General features: G+C 42.3%; 1 protein-coding gene across 2 annotated transcripts in view; it reads left to right on the top strand.

Annotated features, from left to right (window-relative positions):
• RESF1 (retroelement silencing factor 1) overlaps nt 1–16877 on the top strand; it is a 62777-nt gene extending 45900 nt beyond the window's left edge. Inside the window, exons 6-7 of one of the 2 annotated variants that reach the window (XR_012674932.1) lie at nt 14727–15062; nt 16307–16386. Coding sequence is in view for 1 of the 2 variants with exons in the window: in XM_075158448.1 (XP_075014549.1) it covers nt 16307–16446 (140 nt within the window). In the remaining variant the exon portion in view is untranslated. Of the gene's footprint in view, nt 1–14726; nt 15063–16306 lie in introns of both variants that reach the window. The other variant, XM_075158448.1, reaches the window with a different exon arrangement.
• Nucleotides 16878–21253: the final 4376 nt, after the last annotated feature.

The raw sequence follows: 21253 nt of genomic DNA, 5'->3' as shown, positions 1-21253 counted from the left end.
AAAATTATGACATGCTTTAATATTTGGAGGTGACTATATATATAAATAAGGTTAGTTCTAAGGGTTTAATGACTCTGTAAACCTTGTTGATTTTGTGGTTCTAATGTTGAAAGGTATCTTTATACTCTGCTATAATAATACATATTCTGGGTAAGTCACTGCTATCTCGCACATAGACATATTTCAAAAAAGCTTCACCCTGATATAACGAGCAAGATGAAAGACATGTTTAGTAACAACTGTACCCTGAGGATACTTGTACTAGATTTATTTGTGAACACTAGTCCCAGAATGCTTTTGACTTGTATTAATTTGGCACTGGGATGATAGGTTTCCATACACAGTGTAAAGAAGGGCTCTCAGGGAAAAAAAACAGAGTAAGATGAGAAGTCCCACTGCTGTCTGGTGAGGATGTACTCTGTGCTGGGTTAGTGCAAGTGGCTTTAATCTTTTCTGTACTCCTGGGATGTTTTGTTGCAGGGGAGATAAGAGACTGCAGAGAATTGTTCTGCAATGTTTTGACAAGAACCTCGCTTTCTCCATTATCTGTGTGTTGGGAACAGAAGGGTCAAATGCATAGTCAATGATGACTAGATGTATGGATGCAAGTGCCATTTCCTATATGGAGCTGGTCAGAGGTCTTCCTGGGATTTCAGCAGAATAAATCCCTACTGTCTTTCTGTAGCCCTGTCTGCTTTGTAACTCTTTCCTGGTTGTTATGCACATTCATAAGGAAGAAATTTTTTACAATGCGGGTGGTGAAACACTGGCACAGGTTGCCCAGAGAGGTGGTAGATGCCCCATCCCTGGAAGCATTCAAGGTCAGGTTGGACAGGGCTCTGAGCAACCCGATCTAATTGAAGATGTCCCTGCCCATGGCAGGGGGACCTTTAAAGGTCCTTTCCAACCCAAACTATTCTATGATTCTATGATTCATGATTAATTCTGATGTGGATACAATTTGCAGAAAGCAGAAAGTGGATTGAAAGTGTGCCATTTTACTTCTTGAAGCCTCTCTTTTGAAACATCAGTGGTGACTGAGAGGTCAACTGCTTGATGAATAAACTTCAAATTAGCAAATAGGTATGTTTTTGGAGGCTCCTTGGTTTAGTCAGGCTGAAATGTCCCTTTGGTTCTGACTCTAGGCAATGTCTTAATGAGAGAGAGTCTGGGAAGAAATCTGGAGGGTAAAACATCATAACAGCATGCTAGTGGTTTCTTATTTAATTAATAAGATGCACATGTGTTTTTTTTTCTGATAATAGGTATATAATTTTGTATTGGGTGTCAGTGGCAATGTTTTGGCAGTGGGGAGGCTGCAGGGGGGCCTCTGTGGGAGGAGGCCAGGCGATGCCCTGGCTCCAGCCGGGCCCACAAAGCACCCACTGCAGGACACAGCCGAGCACACCACCCAAACCGCTGGTGCCTCTGGGAAAACGTCTTTAAGAAAGGGTAGAAAACACCAACTAGAGAGAGAAGGAGGAAACAAAAGAGTGAGAAACAGCAGAGGGAACACCAAAGTTGGAGGAGGAGGTGCTCCATGGTGGAGCAGATATTCCCAAAGTAACTGCTGCCCATGGAGGACCCACACTGGAGCAGATACTTCCTCAGAGGGATGGATGAGCCAATACTGAAGCAGGTACACCCCAAAAGAGACTGCAGCCCATGGAGGACCCATGCTGGAGTTTAGGAAAGAGCAGCAGAGAGAAACTGCTGTGTCCTGACCCCAACCCCCTGCACTGCCTGTTGCCTCCGTGAAGGGACTGAGTGTACCCTGCAGTGGTAACAAGGCGGGAGGAGAGGTGCCTGGAGTGATGGAGTGAAGCTGAGCCTGGGAATGGGGGAAGAAAAGTCTCTTTCCTGTGTATAAATGTTTGTTTCTTTTTTTGAAAGAAAAACCCAAATGACTATTCAAATATTTATATTAATTGGCAATGAATTAAGCTAAATTCCCTGAGGTAAGTCCGTTTTGCCCGCAACAGTAATTGGTAAGTGATCTCGCTGTCTTTACCTCAACCCTAGTTTTCCCTTTCTTTTTTGCTGTTTCCTCCCCCATCCCACTGAGGGATGAATCAGCGGGTAGTGGCCCACCACAGGTTTTAAGGAGAAAATCACTACACCTTGAGGGACCAGTAAACTTTTTTGTGAGAGCAGTGCACAAAGACTGTTATAAAATCCACTCCTTGCCCATGGCCAGGATGCGTTGTGTCATATCCTGCTTAATTTACTTATTATCATTAAAGTCAATCTAAATTCTTGAAAATTAATTGCTGAAGCAGCCAAGTTTCTCTAGAGCAGGGTGCCTGAATTCTGCACTCCCAGCTTTTGTCTAGGAGTCAGCCATGAATGTGGCAATGGGCCTCTTTCCCAGCTAGATCAATACCGTAGCCTGTGGAACAGACTTTTTTTCAGAGTTTTTGGCAGAGGGTCATTAAACGGATTATTAAACTGGAGATTTGTATTAAAAATAACCTCAGAATGCACTCATGCAAAAGGTTTTTGACAGAGTCTCTGAATGCAGAAGCACAGTTTTAGAGGAGAAAAGCTGGTCTGGACTATTAGCTTGTGGTTTGTAAACTGTTAGACTAAACAACGTTTGAAGTCTCACTCCCCTTTCTGTTGCATGTCAGTGGCCTCATATTCCTCCTTTGTAACTTCTGACAAGTCATTTTCCCTCTCTCAGTTTTTGTAAGAGAAAAGTGGAGGCGGGGGGGGGGGTCACAGACACTTCGTACAGAACAGGGATCGCTGAGCCGAGATGGGCCAGTGACAAAATTGCCAAACCAGCACAAACATATTTAGCATTTCTTATGATGGGACAGAGACTGGCCAAATCACTGACTTAGTATAACTGTAAAGCAGTAATAGAATTGCTGACCTGGCATTAACGTATTTAGCTAATTGCTGATTTAACATCCGGTAGACCACAGGGTAGATGTTGTAAAATCACTGTAGCTAAAACAGCTGCAGAGCGAGGGCGAAGTGATCGGTTGTCTCTGGGTCCGCCTGGGGAGCTGACTCCTCAGGAAAGCAGCTGTGGGATGCGGATGGAGTGACAGGTTGCCTTTGGGATGGATTCAGAGCTGACTCCCCAGGGATGATGAGCAATCTGGCTGCATAAATGAGGAAGTACAGAAGGTCACAGGTCACCAAAACTGAGAGGATAAAAGGGAAAATTAAAGACCAAGAGGTAGGTTCAGCAGAATAAGATCAGCATTGAAGATCCCACCATCTGGGAATCCACAGCTACGAAGGCAAACATCCCTCTGGCCACCTTGATGCATGAAGTGGGACACCTTTGCAGCCACCGTGTGTCATGAGCATGGACCCAAAGGCCAACAGCTGCATCTTGCAGACCTTCTTGAACTAGGAGGATTCAGGATTTTGGGAGTGCTTGTCATGCCAATAACACCACTTTGCTAATATTTATCATATCTGCTAAGTTTATCGTAATTATGTACTTGTTAGGTTTAGGCAAACACAACTGGCATAACTATATGTCATAATTTCCATACCCCTGCAGTACTTGAGTTTATTGGGCAATTTCACTGAGTAGGAGACTGCAAACAGCGTGGGGCTGGAGCCTGGAGAGGCGAGGACGCCATGTGAAGAGGCAGACAGACACCCAGTGTGTTCAGCCTCTAGAGCTGTCTTTGAAAACTGGAGGGGCGTCAAAGGGCACCCACACCACTTATTGTAAATCCATAAGGGCAGTTATTCTGTCTTTCACAGACAAGAAACTTATTTCTACCTTACTGTAAGGAAAAGAGATACTTTCCTAAAAGAAAGGAAAGAAGACATTCTGCGGTCACTAGTTGGCAGTGGGGAACTAGCCTGCCTGGGAATTACAGTAACCCAAAGAAAATGGGATTGTTGTACAAAGGGATTAAAATGGAGATAATAAAATTGTTGTAAAAAGGGGGTTCAGAAAGGGGCAATCCCAAGAGAACTGGGTGAGAAAAGGCAGAAACTGCACAGAAAAAAAAAAAAGTGTTTTGGCTGCAGTGTGTCCAGTGAAATTACAGTGCAGTACTAAACCGAGCTCTGGATTTCACTACTAAATCCACTAGATGACAGTGTGGAGACTGCATTCAGCCCGACAGCAACATCTGTCTGTTCTTTACAGCCCTGTTGGCATTGTCTCACCGCTCTGCTAGAAAATCGAAGTTTGCAATGTGCCTCTGCTCATACCCAGGGGTTTCGCGTGCGTCCATGGAGAGATGGTGTTCTCCGTCGGTACTAACAATAAAGGTAACACAGGCATGAAGGAATCGACTGTCGGTTTTCCAGCACTGGCTGTTTTTTCCTAAGCCTAAGAGGTCTGGGGGCTTGGATTAAATTGCGGAATGATGATGGAAAGTGAGCTAAAGCATGAAGGGACAGCCACTATTTCCCTGCTGTGCCTTGCAGCCTTGCAGAAAGTCATGCAGAGGGACAGACTAGTTGAAGATGTCCCTGCTCATGGCAAGGGGGTTGGACGAGATGACCTTTAAAGGTCCCTTCCAGCCCAAACTATTCTATGATCCTATGTTTCTGTTTGCACACCATGAGATCTCCCCATCATTGCCTTGGTGCATTCCCACAGCGTGTGGTGCCTGGCCCAGCTGTCCTCCTGGGACTGCCGACTGATACAGCAAAGAAAAAGCTGGATGGAAGAGACTAGAAGACAGCAAGTTGACAAGGACAAGCTGCACGGTACAGTTTTGGTCTCTATGGCTTTTCCATTTTTTTATGAGGTAACGGGCAAAGCAAGGTAAGAACACCTAGGGAACTCAGCAGGTTTTATAGAATAGAATAGAATAGAATAGTTTGGGTTGGAAGGGACCTTTAAAGGTCACCTAGTGCACCCCCCCTGCCATGAGCAGGGACATCTTCAACTAGATCAGGTTGCTCAGAGCCCTGTCCAACCTGACCTTGAATGTTTCCAGGGATAGGGCATCTACCACCTCTTTGGGCAACCTGTGCCAGTGTTTCACCATCCTCATTGTAACAAATTTCTTCCTTATATCTAGCCTAAATCTACCCTCTTTTAGTTTAAAATCATTACCCCTTGTCCCGTTGCAACAGGCCCTGCTAAAAAATTTGCCGACATCTTTCTTATAAGCCCCCTTTAAGTACTGAAAGGCTGCGATAAGGTCTCCCCAAAACCTTCTCTTCTCCAGGCTGAATAACTCCAACTCTCTCAGCCTTTCTTCGTAGGAGAGGCGTTCCATCCCCCTCACCATTTTTGTGGCCCTCCTCTGGACCCGCTCCAACAGGTCCATGTCTTTCCTGTGCTGAGGACTCCAGAGCTGGACGCAGTACTGCAGTGGGGTCTCACCAGAGCAGAGGAGTGGGGCAGAATCACCTCCCTCAACCTGCTGGCCACGCTGCTTTTGATGCAGCCCAGGATATCATCAGCCTTCTGGGCTGCGAGCGACATTGCTGGCTCATGTCCAGCTTTTCGTCCACCAGTACCCGCAAGTCCTTCTCGGCAGGGTGGCTCTCAATCCCTTCATCCCCCAGCCTGTATTGATACTGGGGGTTGCCCTGATTCAGATGCAGGACCTTGCACTTGGCCTTGTTGAACCTCATGAGGTTCACACGGGCCCACTTCTCGAGCTTGTCCAGGTCCCTCTGCATGGCACCCTGTCCCTCAGGTGTGTCGACTGCACCACTCAGCTTGGTGTCATCTCAAACTTGCTGAGGGTGCACTCAATCCCACTGTGTCATTGATGAAGATATTAAACAGTACTGGTCCCAATATGGACCCCTGCGGGACACCATTTGTCACTGATCTCCATCTGGACATTGAGCCGTTGACCACCACCCTCTGGATGTGACCATCCAACCAATGCCTCACCCACCGGACAGTCCACCCATCAAATCCATATCTCTCCAGTTTAGAGAGAAAGATGTTGTGGCACACCATGTCAAAGGCCTTACAGATGTCCAGATAGACCACATCTATAGCCCTTCCCATGTCCACTGATGTAGTCACTCCATCCTAGAAGGCCACTACATTTCCTTTCACAGCACTAGTTTCTCCACACAGCCTCTTTCCAGCTATGATGTGGTGTGACCCAGTATACAGATATTATCACTGTAGCTGCAGTGTGAAGGACCAGTAAAAGTTATGACTGAATTTTTAGTAGTAAACTGGGATTTACACTACAAGAAAAAGAAAATTGAAGCAAAGACTGTATGTGAATCAAAATGAGTGCAAACTAGGTAAATGTAAATAAAGCGCTATATAGATATGTAATGTAATTTTTATGACAACACTGTTTTGAAAATGTGCTGTCAGGATACAGGCAAGATACAAGTTAATGAGTCTGCAAACCTTGGTTGCTGTGATTAGCCTTGCTTTAAGTTGATAGGTGTGATGTTTATTTGTTAGTTCTCTCAAATATCCTTCATTTTATAGGACACCACACAGTTTCAATACTGTCTACGTTTCACACTAGTTCCATGGGCTGCTCTCCCCGCTTTCTTAATGGTTTTTAGTTGTGCTCCTGCTGTCCAGCCCAGACAGGTTACAGTGGTGTCTTCTCGCGGTGGCCTCTCTGGGGCAGGAGCATTGCAGGGGGTACAAACTGTCTGGTTGGAGGGCACAAGCCTTCCGATTGCTGGCTGTGGGGCTAAGGTGATCGCCCCTCTCCCTTCTGCTCCATCTCTCCCCTATTAAAAAATGCCTTAGTTTGAGAGACATGAAATATTAATCTGTTGTGCCATTTATTGTAGCACAGCTTGCCACCACTGGAATCCCAAAGCACCCTGAGTTTTGTCTTAGCCTGATGCAGCTGCCTCGATACTGGCATTTGGCAGTTGTCCTGGTGAGTTTATAACACCCAGGGTCTTAGGATTTTTGATTCATGTGCTGCAGAAACTTGTCCTTATATGGGATAACATGAAATTCCACGAGTGAGAATGGATGGGTTTTCTTTTGCTCTGCTTTTTCTTTCCATTTAAGGGAAGATTTGTCTGTTTAATTTTCCTTACCGCCCTTTCTGTAACTAGAAAGAGAAAAAGAGAAGCCGTGAGTGATCTCACTTAATAACCACCGATCCATGAGATTGCCATGGCCTTTGGATAGGCGGCTGTGCAGAGAAAGATTTAAAATCAGGATGTCTGTGAATCTTCCTTTTCTTCTAAATTAACCATATGTTGCAATTTCATAAACAATTATTTCAGTCTCTTTACTTCTCAAACACAGTATTATTTATCATTAAAGGCTGCTTTGAACATAGAACTATTAGGATGCCCTTTATTAGAGTGGCTTACTGCACCTCTCTGTCTAATGAATTTTTTGCTTTATGACTTGCTGGCTGAGTTTGGGCTCTTACTTTAAATCACACAATTGATTCAGTGTTCAAAGTCAGTTTATCAGACCGTATCTTCACGAAATTGCCTGCCAGCAGAGCAGCCTAGGCAATGAAAAATTAGGATGGAAAACAAAGTAACCTTGTTATTTTTCTAAATTGTCAAACATTTGCAGTCTGCTTCTGCAACCGTTAAACTGTGGAAGGGAGGGGAGCTTCTGATGCCAGCTCCACAAAGCCAAAAGCAAGCAATCCTCCGGAGCGACGCTGCTCCCCTCTGGAAGGGGCAGCCCGCCGAGGGGCCGTCCTATGAACAGCCCGGGGCTGCGGCAGCTTTCCTGACGGGTTCGTCACGTAGCAGGCTCCCTCTTCCTATTTTTCCAGTGAGGTGTCTGCAAATGCCTATACTGTAAATTCATTTTGTCAGTGGAGTGTACAGGGAATGTGGCAGGCCCCAGGAAAGCCATCGTTTGTGCTACGAACGATGCAGTGACGCATTGGTGATGCAGCAGTGAGTTGCCATGCCTGTCTTATAAAACTATGTAGCAGTGAAAGACATTTTACAAGATATTGCGGTTGAAATGATGATGAGAGACATCATCTGAGATGATGAGGTTATGACAGACACTTAAGGAAAAACATTTGTCTTCCTTAGCTAGCCTGGTCTTACCAGTGGTGCAGCAGACGTCGAGGGACGATAGGAAGGGGGACATTTAAAACCGTGCTGGGCACAGAGCTGGGGGTGGTGTGTATATGGGATACCTGCAGTCCTGCCGTCAAGGGTAAAAGCTCACCTGCCTCTGGATTAGGCAGTCTAGAGTCTCATCACCTGGATAATCAAGTTTATCTGCTTCTCTTTTTCAATGCATCAGTCACAGCACCTCGGCTGGGCCAAGGCCTGGTTTCATGCACGCCGCAGTGGTTTGTAGGCAGGAACGGAATTTGACCCTTTAACAAAAGAAAATGCCACGTTGTAAAACCTCTTGGTACTTCTGGATTACGAATTATCATGGTAAGTACCTCCTGAATGTGCACGTGCTTAATTTTGTGTGCTTGGATTGCAAGGAAAGCCTGATTGTACTGAGGTACAACATAAACTTACAAATACGTCTGACTGCACAATGCTGCCAAAAGGATTTTTAATTTGCCAGCAGAATGAAGAGTTAAATAAGTATGCAGAAAATCCTGGGTTTTGAAGAAATATCTCATTTTACATCATCTTCTCAGAGAAAAATTATTCGTGTTAAATATGCATCAGATCTTTATACAATTTTTAGTCACTTTTTATCGATTTTCTTTTCGTTCTTTTAGAAATATATTGAGGTTTGTTTAATAAAACTGCATGTACTTCAGTCCCTTGGTGCTGAACTAAAAACCACTGGATTGCTATTTATGAAAATAACTTTATTTGTAAGCCACAGTAGAAAGAACAATGACGCAAACTGCAGTAAGAAAAGCAGCACTATAACACAGAGGAGGAGACCCATAAAAATAAGTTTCTCTAGTGAAGAGCAGACCAACAGCTACCTAGGATCTCAGGAAAAGTATTTTTCTCATCAGTGGAGGCTCCAAGGCAAACGTATAGGCAGAAATCTTCGCAGTCGCCTAGTTCAACTCACATGGCAGGCTTCGAGACTCTAAGAGGTAATTTCTAGAGCTGGGTGAAAAAGAGATCAAGAAAACCTGCAGCATTAGTTCTGACCTAAATTGAAATGCAGATATGAAATGTTTTCCCCCCAAGATTTTGTTCTAGAAATGCTAAAAATTTGCATCAGAACAAAGCAGCCTGACCTTCCTGAAAGAGAAACACATTTTGCTGTAGCTTCTTATGAAACTACAATAACTCAGACCAAATTCTGGTTTTAGATAAGCTAGTGCAACCCCAAAGTCAATTTGTTGTGACTGATAACTGAACTTGGCTCTACAACAAATGAACATTGCTGCACTGTATAATAACCACGTGAGTTACTTCATAACTAAGTCACATTATCTGAAAAATAGTTCTTGATTTTAAAAATGCTTTGCTTAGAGTAATTTGTCACATACAGCTTTTCCAATATTGTGTATTGCATCTTGGATGTTGCTTTTGAGCAACCAGATCCTTACTATAATTCATGTGGTCAGACACATTTTCCATAGCGCTATGAGACTCCTTTGGCTCGCACAATGCACCATCCATGTTGTTTAAGTAAAGAACACAGTGAATTATGTTAGGGACATTAAGAAAGACATTAAGAAAGAATGGAGATTGGCACTCTAATTTGTATCATACAACACACTGCAATCAACAGTTGCAGTTTATTAGAGAAGTGCTTCAGAATGAAACATTTTGGGTCACTTGGAAGAATATTGAACTTTACTTAAGCATATTCCGCATTGAGTTCAATGAAGATATAATTTCATTTCAATGATTCCAATTGTAAACTGAAATTTTTCCTAGTGGAAAACTTTAATTCTGCAAAAGTTGCTTTTCTATCAGGAAATCAGCTAACTGTTCAATGCCCAAAAGACTTCGCAATTGGCTGCTCCTGTTAGCAGTACAGTGCCCATACTGCAGAAAATATGACCTGTTGCCTTTGGTCTTATTTGGGTTTCATCAGAAAGAAGGAAACACATGATCAAGACTACTCTGAACTGTAATTAAACTTTGTCCTCCTGTTGACGCAGTTATCAAAAGCTACTTGCCCATGTGAACTGAAAAAATCAAAGTAAGGTTGATATGACACAAGTGATGCAGCTGGATTCAGAAACTAGCATGTAGTAACTATACTATTTTAACGGGCCAAAAAAAAAATCAGAAATATATTACTTGCCAATTTGATGGTGCTTGATGAAAAATGTATACCAGCAAAAGCAGAAAGAATTGGAATGAATTACTTTTAACTAGAACCTTAGATATTTGGGTGTTGCTTTAATATTTTCTGAAGAGTAAATAAACAAAGAGCTCGTTAAAGTAATCAGAATAATTTTGGCTCCTATCTGAGGAACTTATCCAATTATCTAAGCTTGTAACAAGCCTTGCATTACCTGACAAGGCATGGAATTCCTTGAGGAAAACCATCTGGTAACAGAAGACAGGGAATTTTTAAAAAGGGGTACTTTGATGATCCATTTCTGGAGGGAGTAAGAAGGCGGAGATCTGGCCTGGAATCAGGTAGAGCAAAGCAGAAGGTGGCTGCCTAGAAGAGTGAGGACTGGAGGGGTGGAGTGTTGAAAAAAGCTGAGGAGAGGAATTGCATGCAGGTCTTGCTGTTTTTCCTTAGCTTTGTATAATTTGTTGATCGGTCTTTAGCTTGTGTTTAGATATTCCTCTGAAGGCTCTGTGAGTAACTTGCTCTATCACATCACCCATGAACAGGGAAACCAGACACAGCCTGGGTTCACAGCCTGGGGTACTCTCGGGCTGTGCAGAAGCTGCAGGTAAGATATGAATGGGCCAGTACTTGTTTTCGAGGTTAGGTAGCTGAACTACATCAAGTTGTTGGCTACAGAGCATTGACTGGGCATAGGAACTAAGACCCCTGGATGTGAAGGACAAAATGTTGAGGAACAGCCAGCCCTATTTGCACAAGATGATATAGGAAAATCAAAGTTTGGGGTCAACATTGCAGCTTCTGCAGATGAAGCTTATCCAGGGATTTACCAGTTGGATTAAAGTTTATTCATTCTGGTAAGAAACTGTGGGAGTAGATGATAAATGGAAGAAGAGACCGGAGATGGCAAAGAACTATTAAAATGTGCAAATCATTGTATGGGTGCCTGTTCTGGATTTAAATGTGTTAATATAAATTAATTATGAACTTGCAATCAAAGTGAAAAGATGGAGTATTTATGGAAGGGGTACAAAGTGGCATAATCTAAAAATAAAGTAGTTTGGGCTAATAAGAGGGAAAATGGGGCCAAAAACTTCCAGTGATCTATCTCCAGCTTCCATGTTTTCATGATCATTTGACTGAGTTTGTTCTCCTGTGCCGCAGAATATTATGAGATCAAAAAGGCTGACCCACATGGAAATTTCTGTTGGAAAATAAAACCTGATCCTGCTGCTTTTCTGACACCAGTGAGGTTTGATAACAATGCAAATCACAGAAGCATAAAAAAATGCAGCTGAAGAAAACTATTTGAGGAGAACTTCTTCCTTTTCCAACATATCTCTCAAATATACATACACCCCTTCTGTCTGGGCACTGACACCAGGGATACAGGTCTATAGGGGCAGGAGAATCCCATGAAAAAGGGCAAATGGAATCTATTAGGATTCCCTCTAAAAATGTATAAATGTCCCCCCTCCCAAGGAAATACGCTGAAACATTTCAGTTGAAATATTCTGAAAGAAACCCATATAAAATATCTACCACCTACTGATAAGTTTTAGACTCTGAAAGGCTTTAAAGAAATACAGACATTAAATGGAAGCAAAACTTTCCTTTGTATTTAGGCCAATTAAGTGGGCATTGCATTGTAGCAAGATACTACTTAGAGCTTCATACATGGTAATGTGATTTAGTTTTGGTAATACGCGTAATAACAAAAATGATAAATAACCACCCTCTTTAAAGAACAACTTTCTAAAGTTGCAAGGCTCAGCGGGGTTTATAAAGAATCTCTAGTATGTACCTGAATAATCTGAAATAATTTTTAGATTGAAATAATTAATCCTAGGTGTCCTGTGAGTGGAGATTAATATTAAAATCTTTCCTAGGCATGTATTATTTGAAGAATATTTTCTCTAAATGTGTTATAGAGACACTGAGGTAAAACAGTTTATTATTTTAGCTGAGGAAATAGATTTCTCTTCTAGTAATACTAATTTCTTACAGTACTTGTCTGTCAAGATGGTCCTAGTAATTATCATTCCTTATCATAATGGAAATCAGATCTCTCGTTGATCGATTTCCTAATACATCTTTGGCATTGGTTGGGATGTGAGCTGGAATGTAAGTTAAATACTGATGCATAAGGTAGTACTTTGGTTTAAGTCTGTCTTAAATTCCTTGGCATCACCTTTTCAAAAAATGTGAAGAAAATGACTGGGTATACATGGGAGCTCCAGTCTTTAATTCACCTTATAATTTCTGTGCATTTCCTCAGTTCATATGATTTATCTATCAAATTCTGAGTTCAGCCAGTTTTGGAAAAAAAAAATTTCTAATTTTTCCTCCTACCCTTGGTTAGGGAGAGAAATGACAGATCTGATATTGTCATCATTTTGCCATACTGACTCCTCATAAAATATAATCCTCCACACGAAATCCTAGTCTTGCTGAAAACAATGGAAAAACTTATGATTTCACTGGAGTGCTGATTTCAACCTCACAGAGGAGATCCTTCCTTGTGTTTTCTTTTTTTTTCTCATTTGTACGAATTTCTATTGTTCTCATGTCTCCACTCCTCCAACTTCAAGATTTTGAACTTTTTTTATTATTCGAGATATGTAGATTTTCTTTAAGGGAAAAGTAGTGTTGCTTCTGCATGTTTGGTGGTCTCATTGAAACAACATCAATTATTCTGATACGATTTCCAATTTCTGACTGTATAGCATTTGTAAATAGTAATTCTGACCAAATAACAGATGAACAGCTGTACTATATCAGAACAAAGGCCCAAATACCATATCTGATATATTATATCTCTACTACAGCCCGTGGTAGATAGTAAAGAAAAAGCCATAAAACCAGGGCAATCTTGTATTCATATTTTTTCCAAGATACTCCTCCAATTTCCGGCAATTTCTGGTTTAGAGACTTTCTGATCTACAGATTGTATCTACACCATCTTGTCCAGCTGCCCTTGCCAGACCTTTCTTCTATGAACCCATCTAGTAGCTTTTGGAATTTATTTATACTTTGGGCATCCAAACAAAACAGGATGTTGTGTCCTGCGATGCAATTAGGCACTGCATGTGAAAATGCTTTCTTTCATTTGTCTTTGACCTGCTGCCTGATGGTTTCATTTAGTGCCCCGTAGTTCTTGTCTCATGAAAAATAATGACTAATCATTCCCTTGCCACCTGCTCCACATGATTTATGTTTTTCTAGACCTCTATCATGTCCTCAGTAATCTCTTTTCCAAGCTGAGGAAACGAAATCTTTTCGCTTTCTTCTACAGTGGAAATTGTTTCCTATTTCTGACCAACCTGACCCTCCTTATCTGTATACTTTCTAGTTGTAAAATCTCATTTTTGAAGTGACAAGAGCTTCACACAAGATTGGGTACACCATGGCTTTATGGAGTACCAAATTATAGTTTGTATTCCCTTCCTGTTCTCTTTGATGGTGGGGGAGTAGGAAGCTTCATCTTCCAAAGAACTATCTGTAATGACGTAGGAGATTACTTTACTTGGTGATAAAAGCTGACATGAGAACTCGCTATTGGGAACATAGGATTAGGGTCACTTTTCACCAAGTGCTCTGCTTTGCATTCATCAGTGCTGCGTTTCTTCTGCCACGTTGTTAGCCACGCAGTACTGGGAGATCTTTCTGTAACTCCTGGCTAGCAAGTTCAATTCTGTCATTCCGAAGTACTAGCCCTGCTGGAAAAAAAAACAACCAAAACCAAAAATGATAGAGGTTTCTATGCCAAATCTCACAGAAAAACGTCATTTCTTGTGTTTGCTTCCAGTTGTTAAGCAGCCGAGAGTAAAAAAAAAAAAAAAAAAAAAAAAAGGATTCTTTTTTTCAACTTGCTTCACCTCCGAAATTGTCAGGCAAACCATTTCCTTCAGTGACAAACCGAAGGCAGAGGCTACAGATAGGTTCCCTCCCTGTGGAGTCTCCATGAGTAAAATTTTCAAGAACAGGCTAGACAGAGAGCTGTAAGGAATGGCAGAAGAACTGCTGTCACAGGGAGGAGATGTATGAGATCTGTCTGAGATCGCCTCTGATGCTACGACTAGAATAGCCTTAGACGTGGGATCGATACATTCACAATGAGTCCTTGCTGGCTTTGGCACATTTCATTATACTGAGTGAAAAATAATTGGTCTCATTGGTACATACTTCTTTTATATGTGTTTTTAAGGATGGGGATACATCACATGTATATTTTATCGGTGTCCTGTCAGTACACAGCAGCTGAACCCAGCAGGGATGACAGTATTATTTAGATTAGAGCTTATATATAGAAATGCTGTGAATTTTCACTTTATTAACAGCTTTGCAGGAGACAGGCTTCTTATCTTTTATTTTATGCAGTATAAATATGATACTAAATTATCTGAAGAAGTGTAGCTTTTGTAGGACAACTTAGTGTTGTCAATGGTATGGCAGCAGGAGAAGCCTGAGGAAAGCAGGGAGTATAAAGGGGAACGGAGAGAGGACAAAAAGAAGAGGAATATGCAGAACAGAGTGCTACATAGTGTCAAAGGGGGATTTAAGAAAAACAAAGCTGCTCAAAGACCAAACAAGCAGATTTTTTGTCTCCCAGGGAACAAAATGAAGTTGCTTGGGAACTATTGACATACAAACCCACGAGGAAGAACAGAGAGCAGAAATGTAAAGCATTGATGCCTGTGGCAAATAATTCTTGCAGTAGGCATGAGAACGCCTACCTCCCTGCTGCTACCTGTTGTTCAGAAATGTCTGCAAATGATGCAGTGGGAAGTGCAGAAACACATCTGGAATCTACCACGGAAACCTACCTTTGTCATTTGAAAGACCAAACACTCACCCTGAGCTTTGTACAGTTCTGCTGTCCCTGTGTGTCAGCATGGAGCTGCTTTAGTGCTTAAGATGACGAGATGTCCTGTGGTCTGTGGAACAGGTAAACGTGGTCTTTCACAATATCTTTCCGCAACATTCAGCATGAAGTATTGTTTAGGGAAGTACTGATTTATTTCAGACATCATTCCTAACTCAAGGAATAGACACCATCAATAACAGAGCCATTCGGTGAAATCACCAGATCTGCGTGATGTGGAGAAAATGAAACAAAAGGCAGCAGAGACCTTTATCTTTAAAGGCTTTTTTAAAATTCACACTGCCAATCTGTACCTCACGCTCCAAAGAGTTAAGTATTTAGTTGTGTAGAGGTTAACTGCAGTCAGAGGAAGCCGTTTAGCCATGCGAAATCCTGAATTGGGACAGCCTGTCAGGTTTAGGAGGGAGGGCGTTTGGGGAGTGGTGCCTCGGGCAGTGCCTGCATCCCGATCCTCCCTGCTCCCTGAGCCAGCCTGGCAGCTTGTGATGCTGTGCACTGAATGGGGTCAGGGAAGTGATCCACTGGGAAATTTTGGTCACCTGTAATATTTTTTGCTTTTCTCTTTAAGCAGATCACTGGTTAAAAGAAAATTGGGAGTCTCAGAGCAGCTAATGTAACCTCTACCTACATTTATTGCATCCAATCATTACAACCACAGCTGATTAATAGCAATAGTTTAAAAGAAACTTTGCTTAATAGTGAGGTTTCTTTTCCCCTTAGGCTGCCAACAGCTTTCCTGTATATAATCTATTTTTCAACATCAAGTTTCATCTACCAGGCTGGCTATAATAGGCCTCTCACTTCATTTTTTTTAGTGCTTAGTCACCTAAGTAAGTTTTCTCTTGATATTTTTATTCAAGCCTCTCTACTGAGACAGTAGAATCTGGAGCACATGAAGCCCCAGACTGAAGAGAGAGCCGCGCACTGGGGCAGGCGGCTGGCTTGTCATCTCAGGCAGCTCCTTTCCTGACATCTATTTCCCCTGAGCATGGGAGCAGCAATGTATTGCTGGCCATGTTTCCTGAAGGGCCAGGAAGGGAGGATCCATTTCGCTCTCCGGTCATATCCGCAGACACTGCTGACAAGGATCAGATGGCAGGTTGCCATCCCTGAAGGTTGGGCTAGGTGGACAAACCCCTACCACCCTCGGTTCTGTCTCTGATCTGCCAACAATTCCCTTCTCAGCCAGTCACTGAAGTCTCACACATTTCCCATACATTTTCTGATTTTCTTTCTATTTTCTTCTTATTGTCATATTGCCAAAGTCATCATTCCATCCCTCTTTTTCTTTTTCTCTATATTTCTAGATTCCAGATGTCACAGCTGGAAAAGGAACACCAGACAATGCGATACTGCCAAGCTCAACTTACTCACTTCACCAAGGGAGGGACAGGCTGTGTCAGGAAAAGCCACACACATGGGCACGCACACACAGAGAATTAACTGAGACCTTCACCGTGCACAGTGAGTTGGCACAGTCAAGCCCAGGGGAACGTGACACTCGCTCTGTCCAACCTGTCTCTGTGTCGGGCTCTGGACAGCAGCTCAGCGGCAACATGTGATGGTTCCACCTTGAGCAATCTGCTTCAATGAGGTGTTGGACATCTTCAGATAAATGCCTCCCCCCAGTCTCTATTACTCTCTAGTGCTGGGGGACTTATAGCCAGATGTTGACACAGGCCACCAGCCAAATCTGTCTACAATGATACCACTTCCCCAGCAGTTTCAGATATTGTTCTCCAGTCGCTTGTTGATCCACAGCCTGTCCCAAGGCTCATCACACTCAGTCATTTGCATTATCCTATCAACCATGGCTCATTATGCTCAGTAACTCAACCCTTGATCAAGGCAAAGTCATGATGCTCCTGTAATATCATTATTTATAAACAAGTATATAAATAAATATGTGCCTGTGGGTGTTTAAGTCTTGTTTTGTATTTACTTAACACCAAATCTCAACAGCTTGTTGTAAAAGACAATGAAAAAAAATATTCTGCCTGCCCTTTTCTTTGGAAAATCTTGAAGCATATGTGACAGCGTGCGTCTGTTCCAGCTTTCCATGGATTGGAGTCAAAGGACGCCAGCTAACGGCCATAGAAGTCTGCCAAGAGACATGTCTCCCCCGACCATTCCTATGAGGAATCCCTTGTTCAAAACAAGTCCCTCACCCTGCTAATTCATTTTCAAAACATGTTTCTACTCTGACAGATCCCTTGCAGAGAGAATCTGTGACAAGTTTGCAAATCAACCTTCCCTTTTGCATCTAACATCAGTAAATTGACAAATCTCTTAAAATGTAGCAGCTGCCATTTTCTCACAATATTAAGGAGAGGGAATGCTCTTAAGGAAGAGTAGGGAGGAGAGGAGGGTTAATATTTGGTTTTCTCCTTTTAGCCGGGTACTTGTATTGTCTTCTTCCTGGTGGTGAATTTTCTTGTTGAAGGATGTTTCCTATTTATTCAGTTGCCTGTCAACAACAGCTTTGAGTGATCGGCAGCAGACATCAGAGCAGCTGGAAAGTCAGGCAGAAGCAGGAGGACGATCAGGTGCCCACATTTATTTTCCCATGGTCATACTGAATGCTCCAAAGTACCATCTTTCTTTCAGATAAGTTTATGTCTCTACCTGTGTTTGCAGAGATTTTTCCATTCATATCATATAAATAAATGTGACCATAACAGCTGCCTGAGTTTTCAGACAGCCTGAAAACCAGGAAGATTCGTGAACTTATTCATCTTAAAAGGAGTAATAAATGGTAATCATCAGGCATCAATGTTAAATAATATCAAGATATACTACCTCTTTGCCCATCAAAGCAGGCAAGAATGAGAGGTATGATCAGAGACGATGTCAATAGCAGAACTGAGATGTTCTACAGGACTGTACAGTCTGGCACCACAGCTATAGTATGATCTTTGCGTGGACTTTGCTTGTAAGAAGGTTTTCAGAAGATATTATCACTCACGTGTATTCAATATGGGACATCAGGGAGCAGTTACTTTGCAGGTTGTCTTATATAGCTGAGTTTTTTTGGCTTTTCACAAGCCTATTTCGGGACTTACTAAAAGCTGAGCGGAAGTACAGCTCCCCTTCTTGTCATGTCCCCTTCCATGAGCAGAACTGCTCTCCCATCTTCTCCGATACAACCCACATTCACATTTGCCATTCACAGGCTGTCTCTGAAGCTTTTCCACATAGTATCTCCAGGAGCTCATGGGGGAAACAGTAGCAGATGGGTTCCTTGCATCAAAGGAATTACCATCTGTTATTTCTCTTCCCAATTTTGTGCAATGCTGGCAAGAATTTGATTGTTTCTCCTATTCTCCCTTGATCCTTTGCTGCCCAGTTGGGCAAAAAAAGGTAGGTAAATAGCAGCATCTCTCTTGCCTTTTCCCCTGGTTATACCAGGAGCTCCCATAAGCAACGGTAACGTTCAGCACCCAAAGGTGGTTATACCCCCACTTCACAGACTCCCCATGCCAAGCTCCATCTGCTGCACTTTCAGAAATTCCTAATTATCCAAGAAGGAATGAAAAAAGCCTCGGGAGACAACCTCACAGAAACTCCCAATTAACTTTATCCCCCTCCCAAACGGCAGTACATATCAGGAAAGGCACTGGCACTGTGGGATTGGTTTACTCTACTCTTAACTGTACTATTGCTTCCCATCTAGATACATTTGGATAGCTATTGTTAAAATACAACACAATACCTTTCTACATATCCTCATTGACAAGACTTCCTTTTGAAAGAAAAATGCTTCACCCCAAAACCTTACCGTGTTTCCCACCAGGAGAGCTCCAGGAATTCAGTCGTGTTTTCTGGTCTGTAAGGTCAGGGTTGGCAACAGCTGCATTCTCATTATGTCTTGCTAGGTTGCAGGTTTAGTTACAGTTCATCTCTCCCGGACCTCAAAAGTTCATTCAATAACCTGTTGGGCTGTGTTTTTGTTTTTTTTTTTTTAAATAAAGCTCTTGGTTGTAAGGAAAAGCTGGAACCAGATACCAGCCAGTTTTGACCTGGCTCAGAAAGCATAAGACAAATGAAAATAGCCCAAAATATTGTAGCAAAACAAACCACAAAGAAAATACCCTTAGCATTTTTTTATAGGTTTCAATTTTTTTTAAGGGTCAGATTTGACAATAAAGAATTCACATGAAATAATTTTATGCAGTACTTGTTTCAGCTATTCCAATCCTTGTCTGTGTGTTGAATAATGTGATTATTACAAGAAGAAGGATTTATAGTACAAATGCAATTATTGGAAAAAAGTTCTAGAGAGGTTTTTAAGTAGTTATCTTGCAATGATAGACCAATCATTTAATCCAAGACGTACACAGCGTGAGTGGGAAAATTCACACTGAAGTCAATCTCCAGTTCAAGATCTTAATCTCCTAATTGTGCTTTGACTCCTCTCTTACCTGAGGAAAATAATTGTAGCTTTGATCCAGATGCCTTCTTTGTAAGCCTTTATTTTAGCGTTTTGAATACACACCATTTGTTCTGTATTGGGTGTTTTGACAAAAATCTAATAAAACCCAAGTTTATAGGATAGTGTCATAAATCTGGCACCTTTCCCAAATGCCACTCTCACTTAATAGAAACGTTATGTAATTTTCTTTGTGTTGTGTGTTCTGCGTTCATTGTAATGTGTATTTAGCAGCTGCGTTTGAGAGAAGGCCACAACCAACCTATTCCTGAGTGCTGAAATATTAGCTTATAGCTCTTTAAAAAAAAAGCTAAATTGTATGCCTTTTTTAGTATCTGAATCAAATTTTCTTAATATTATGAACACAGCATTATAATTAGATTCCACAAAAAAATTTCAGTTTCTCTCTCAGCCATCATTGTCTGTAAATGTTTTTAGTCATTGATGCATGATAAGGAATGTAAGGCACATGCTAACTTTAGCTGAAATAAGTGCTTTTTGAAGCTATATTTAATCGGTGCACTGCAGATCCTAGGCTTTCAATTTCAAGACAAGGCACATTGTTAAACACAAATTTGTTCCTCTCCCACACTAATCACTTCTGAGGAGAAAAATCAGTTAAAATGGGACCATGAGCTGCAGTTTGGCTCTTATTTCATAGTCAGCTCCCATTTCAAACAGGGGATCTACCTACTAATCTGATTTTGCCAGCTGCTTTTGCCCATGCTGCAATGGTAGGAGGAAGCCCGGGAACTGGGCAGCTCTGCACATCCAGTCGCTCCAAAGACGCTGGCGGGGACTTGACATAATAAAATGAAGAAGGAGACTGGAGGAATAATGTATAGCCTCATTTCACTTCCCAGAAAGACACTAAAGATGATTGAGCAATTGATTTGCGAGAGTCTGGAAAAAAATAAATTGGGTTTAAAAAGTGCCAGGGTAGAATTGCCAAGAAAAGAGGGCATCGGACCTGTCCCTTTCTGCTTTAAGGAGAGCAGCTGGCCAGGTGGGTAAGCAGCAGCGGGAGGCTTGGGTCACCACTGCTGGAGCAAAAAGTCACTGTTGTGTGGAGGGACCGAGTGCTCTGGACGGCAAAGCTCCTCGTTAATCTCCATAGGTACTTATCTGTCTTGGGGGGTCGTTACTGATGGCTTGATGGCAGTATGACAGCTTCACTTGGGGGTGCTGCGGAGCAGGGGGTGGGCTGTCTGGGAGCCATGGGGAGGACCCCCATGACCCCCATGCACCCAGGGCACCTATCTGGGGGTGCCAGTGGGGCAGAGACCCAAGTCCGGTGCTGGGCTGGTGGGGACTGCGGGCAGCTGCGGCAGGGAAGGAGGTGGCCATTACCAAGCAGGGAGAGCCAGGGGCTGTGGCAGGCCCTGAGAAGTTTGAATTACACGCAGGTTTTGGAGTATTTCTGCTTAAATACCCCTCAACTGTCATGATGGCAAAAAATTAACATGCTGTTACCATGCTGGATTTGAGTTAAATGTGACAAACTCAACTGTGTGCAGTGAAGAAACTCCCTGATCTGATCCTGCTCTCTGGGAATGAAAACCTTTTAGACAAAGAGCAGTGGATCACAAGTTTGTATGACTTCGTTGATGCCTCTGTACAAGAAACAATTGCAAACCTTTTGGAGGAGGATATTCAACATGATCCTGACATACTGAATAAGTGATCCAAAATCAACAAGAGGAACCCCAGCAGAGATAAATGCAAGGATGTCAGTGGCTGGACTATGGTCAGCCTAGAAGAGCAAGAAATAAGACAGTTCAGAAAAGGCTGTCCAGACCTCTGGATGGGATTAGAAGGGATGATT

Source organism: Calonectris borealis, chromosome 1 (genome assembly GCF_964195595.1).
Source record: "Calonectris borealis chromosome 1, bCalBor7.hap1.2, whole genome shotgun sequence".
In the NCBI taxonomy this organism is placed as follows: domain Eukaryota; kingdom Metazoa; phylum Chordata; class Aves; order Procellariiformes; family Procellariidae; genus Calonectris; species Calonectris borealis.
Note: the sequence above shows the minus strand (reverse complement) of the source record. Positions and strands in the feature narration are given on the sequence as shown.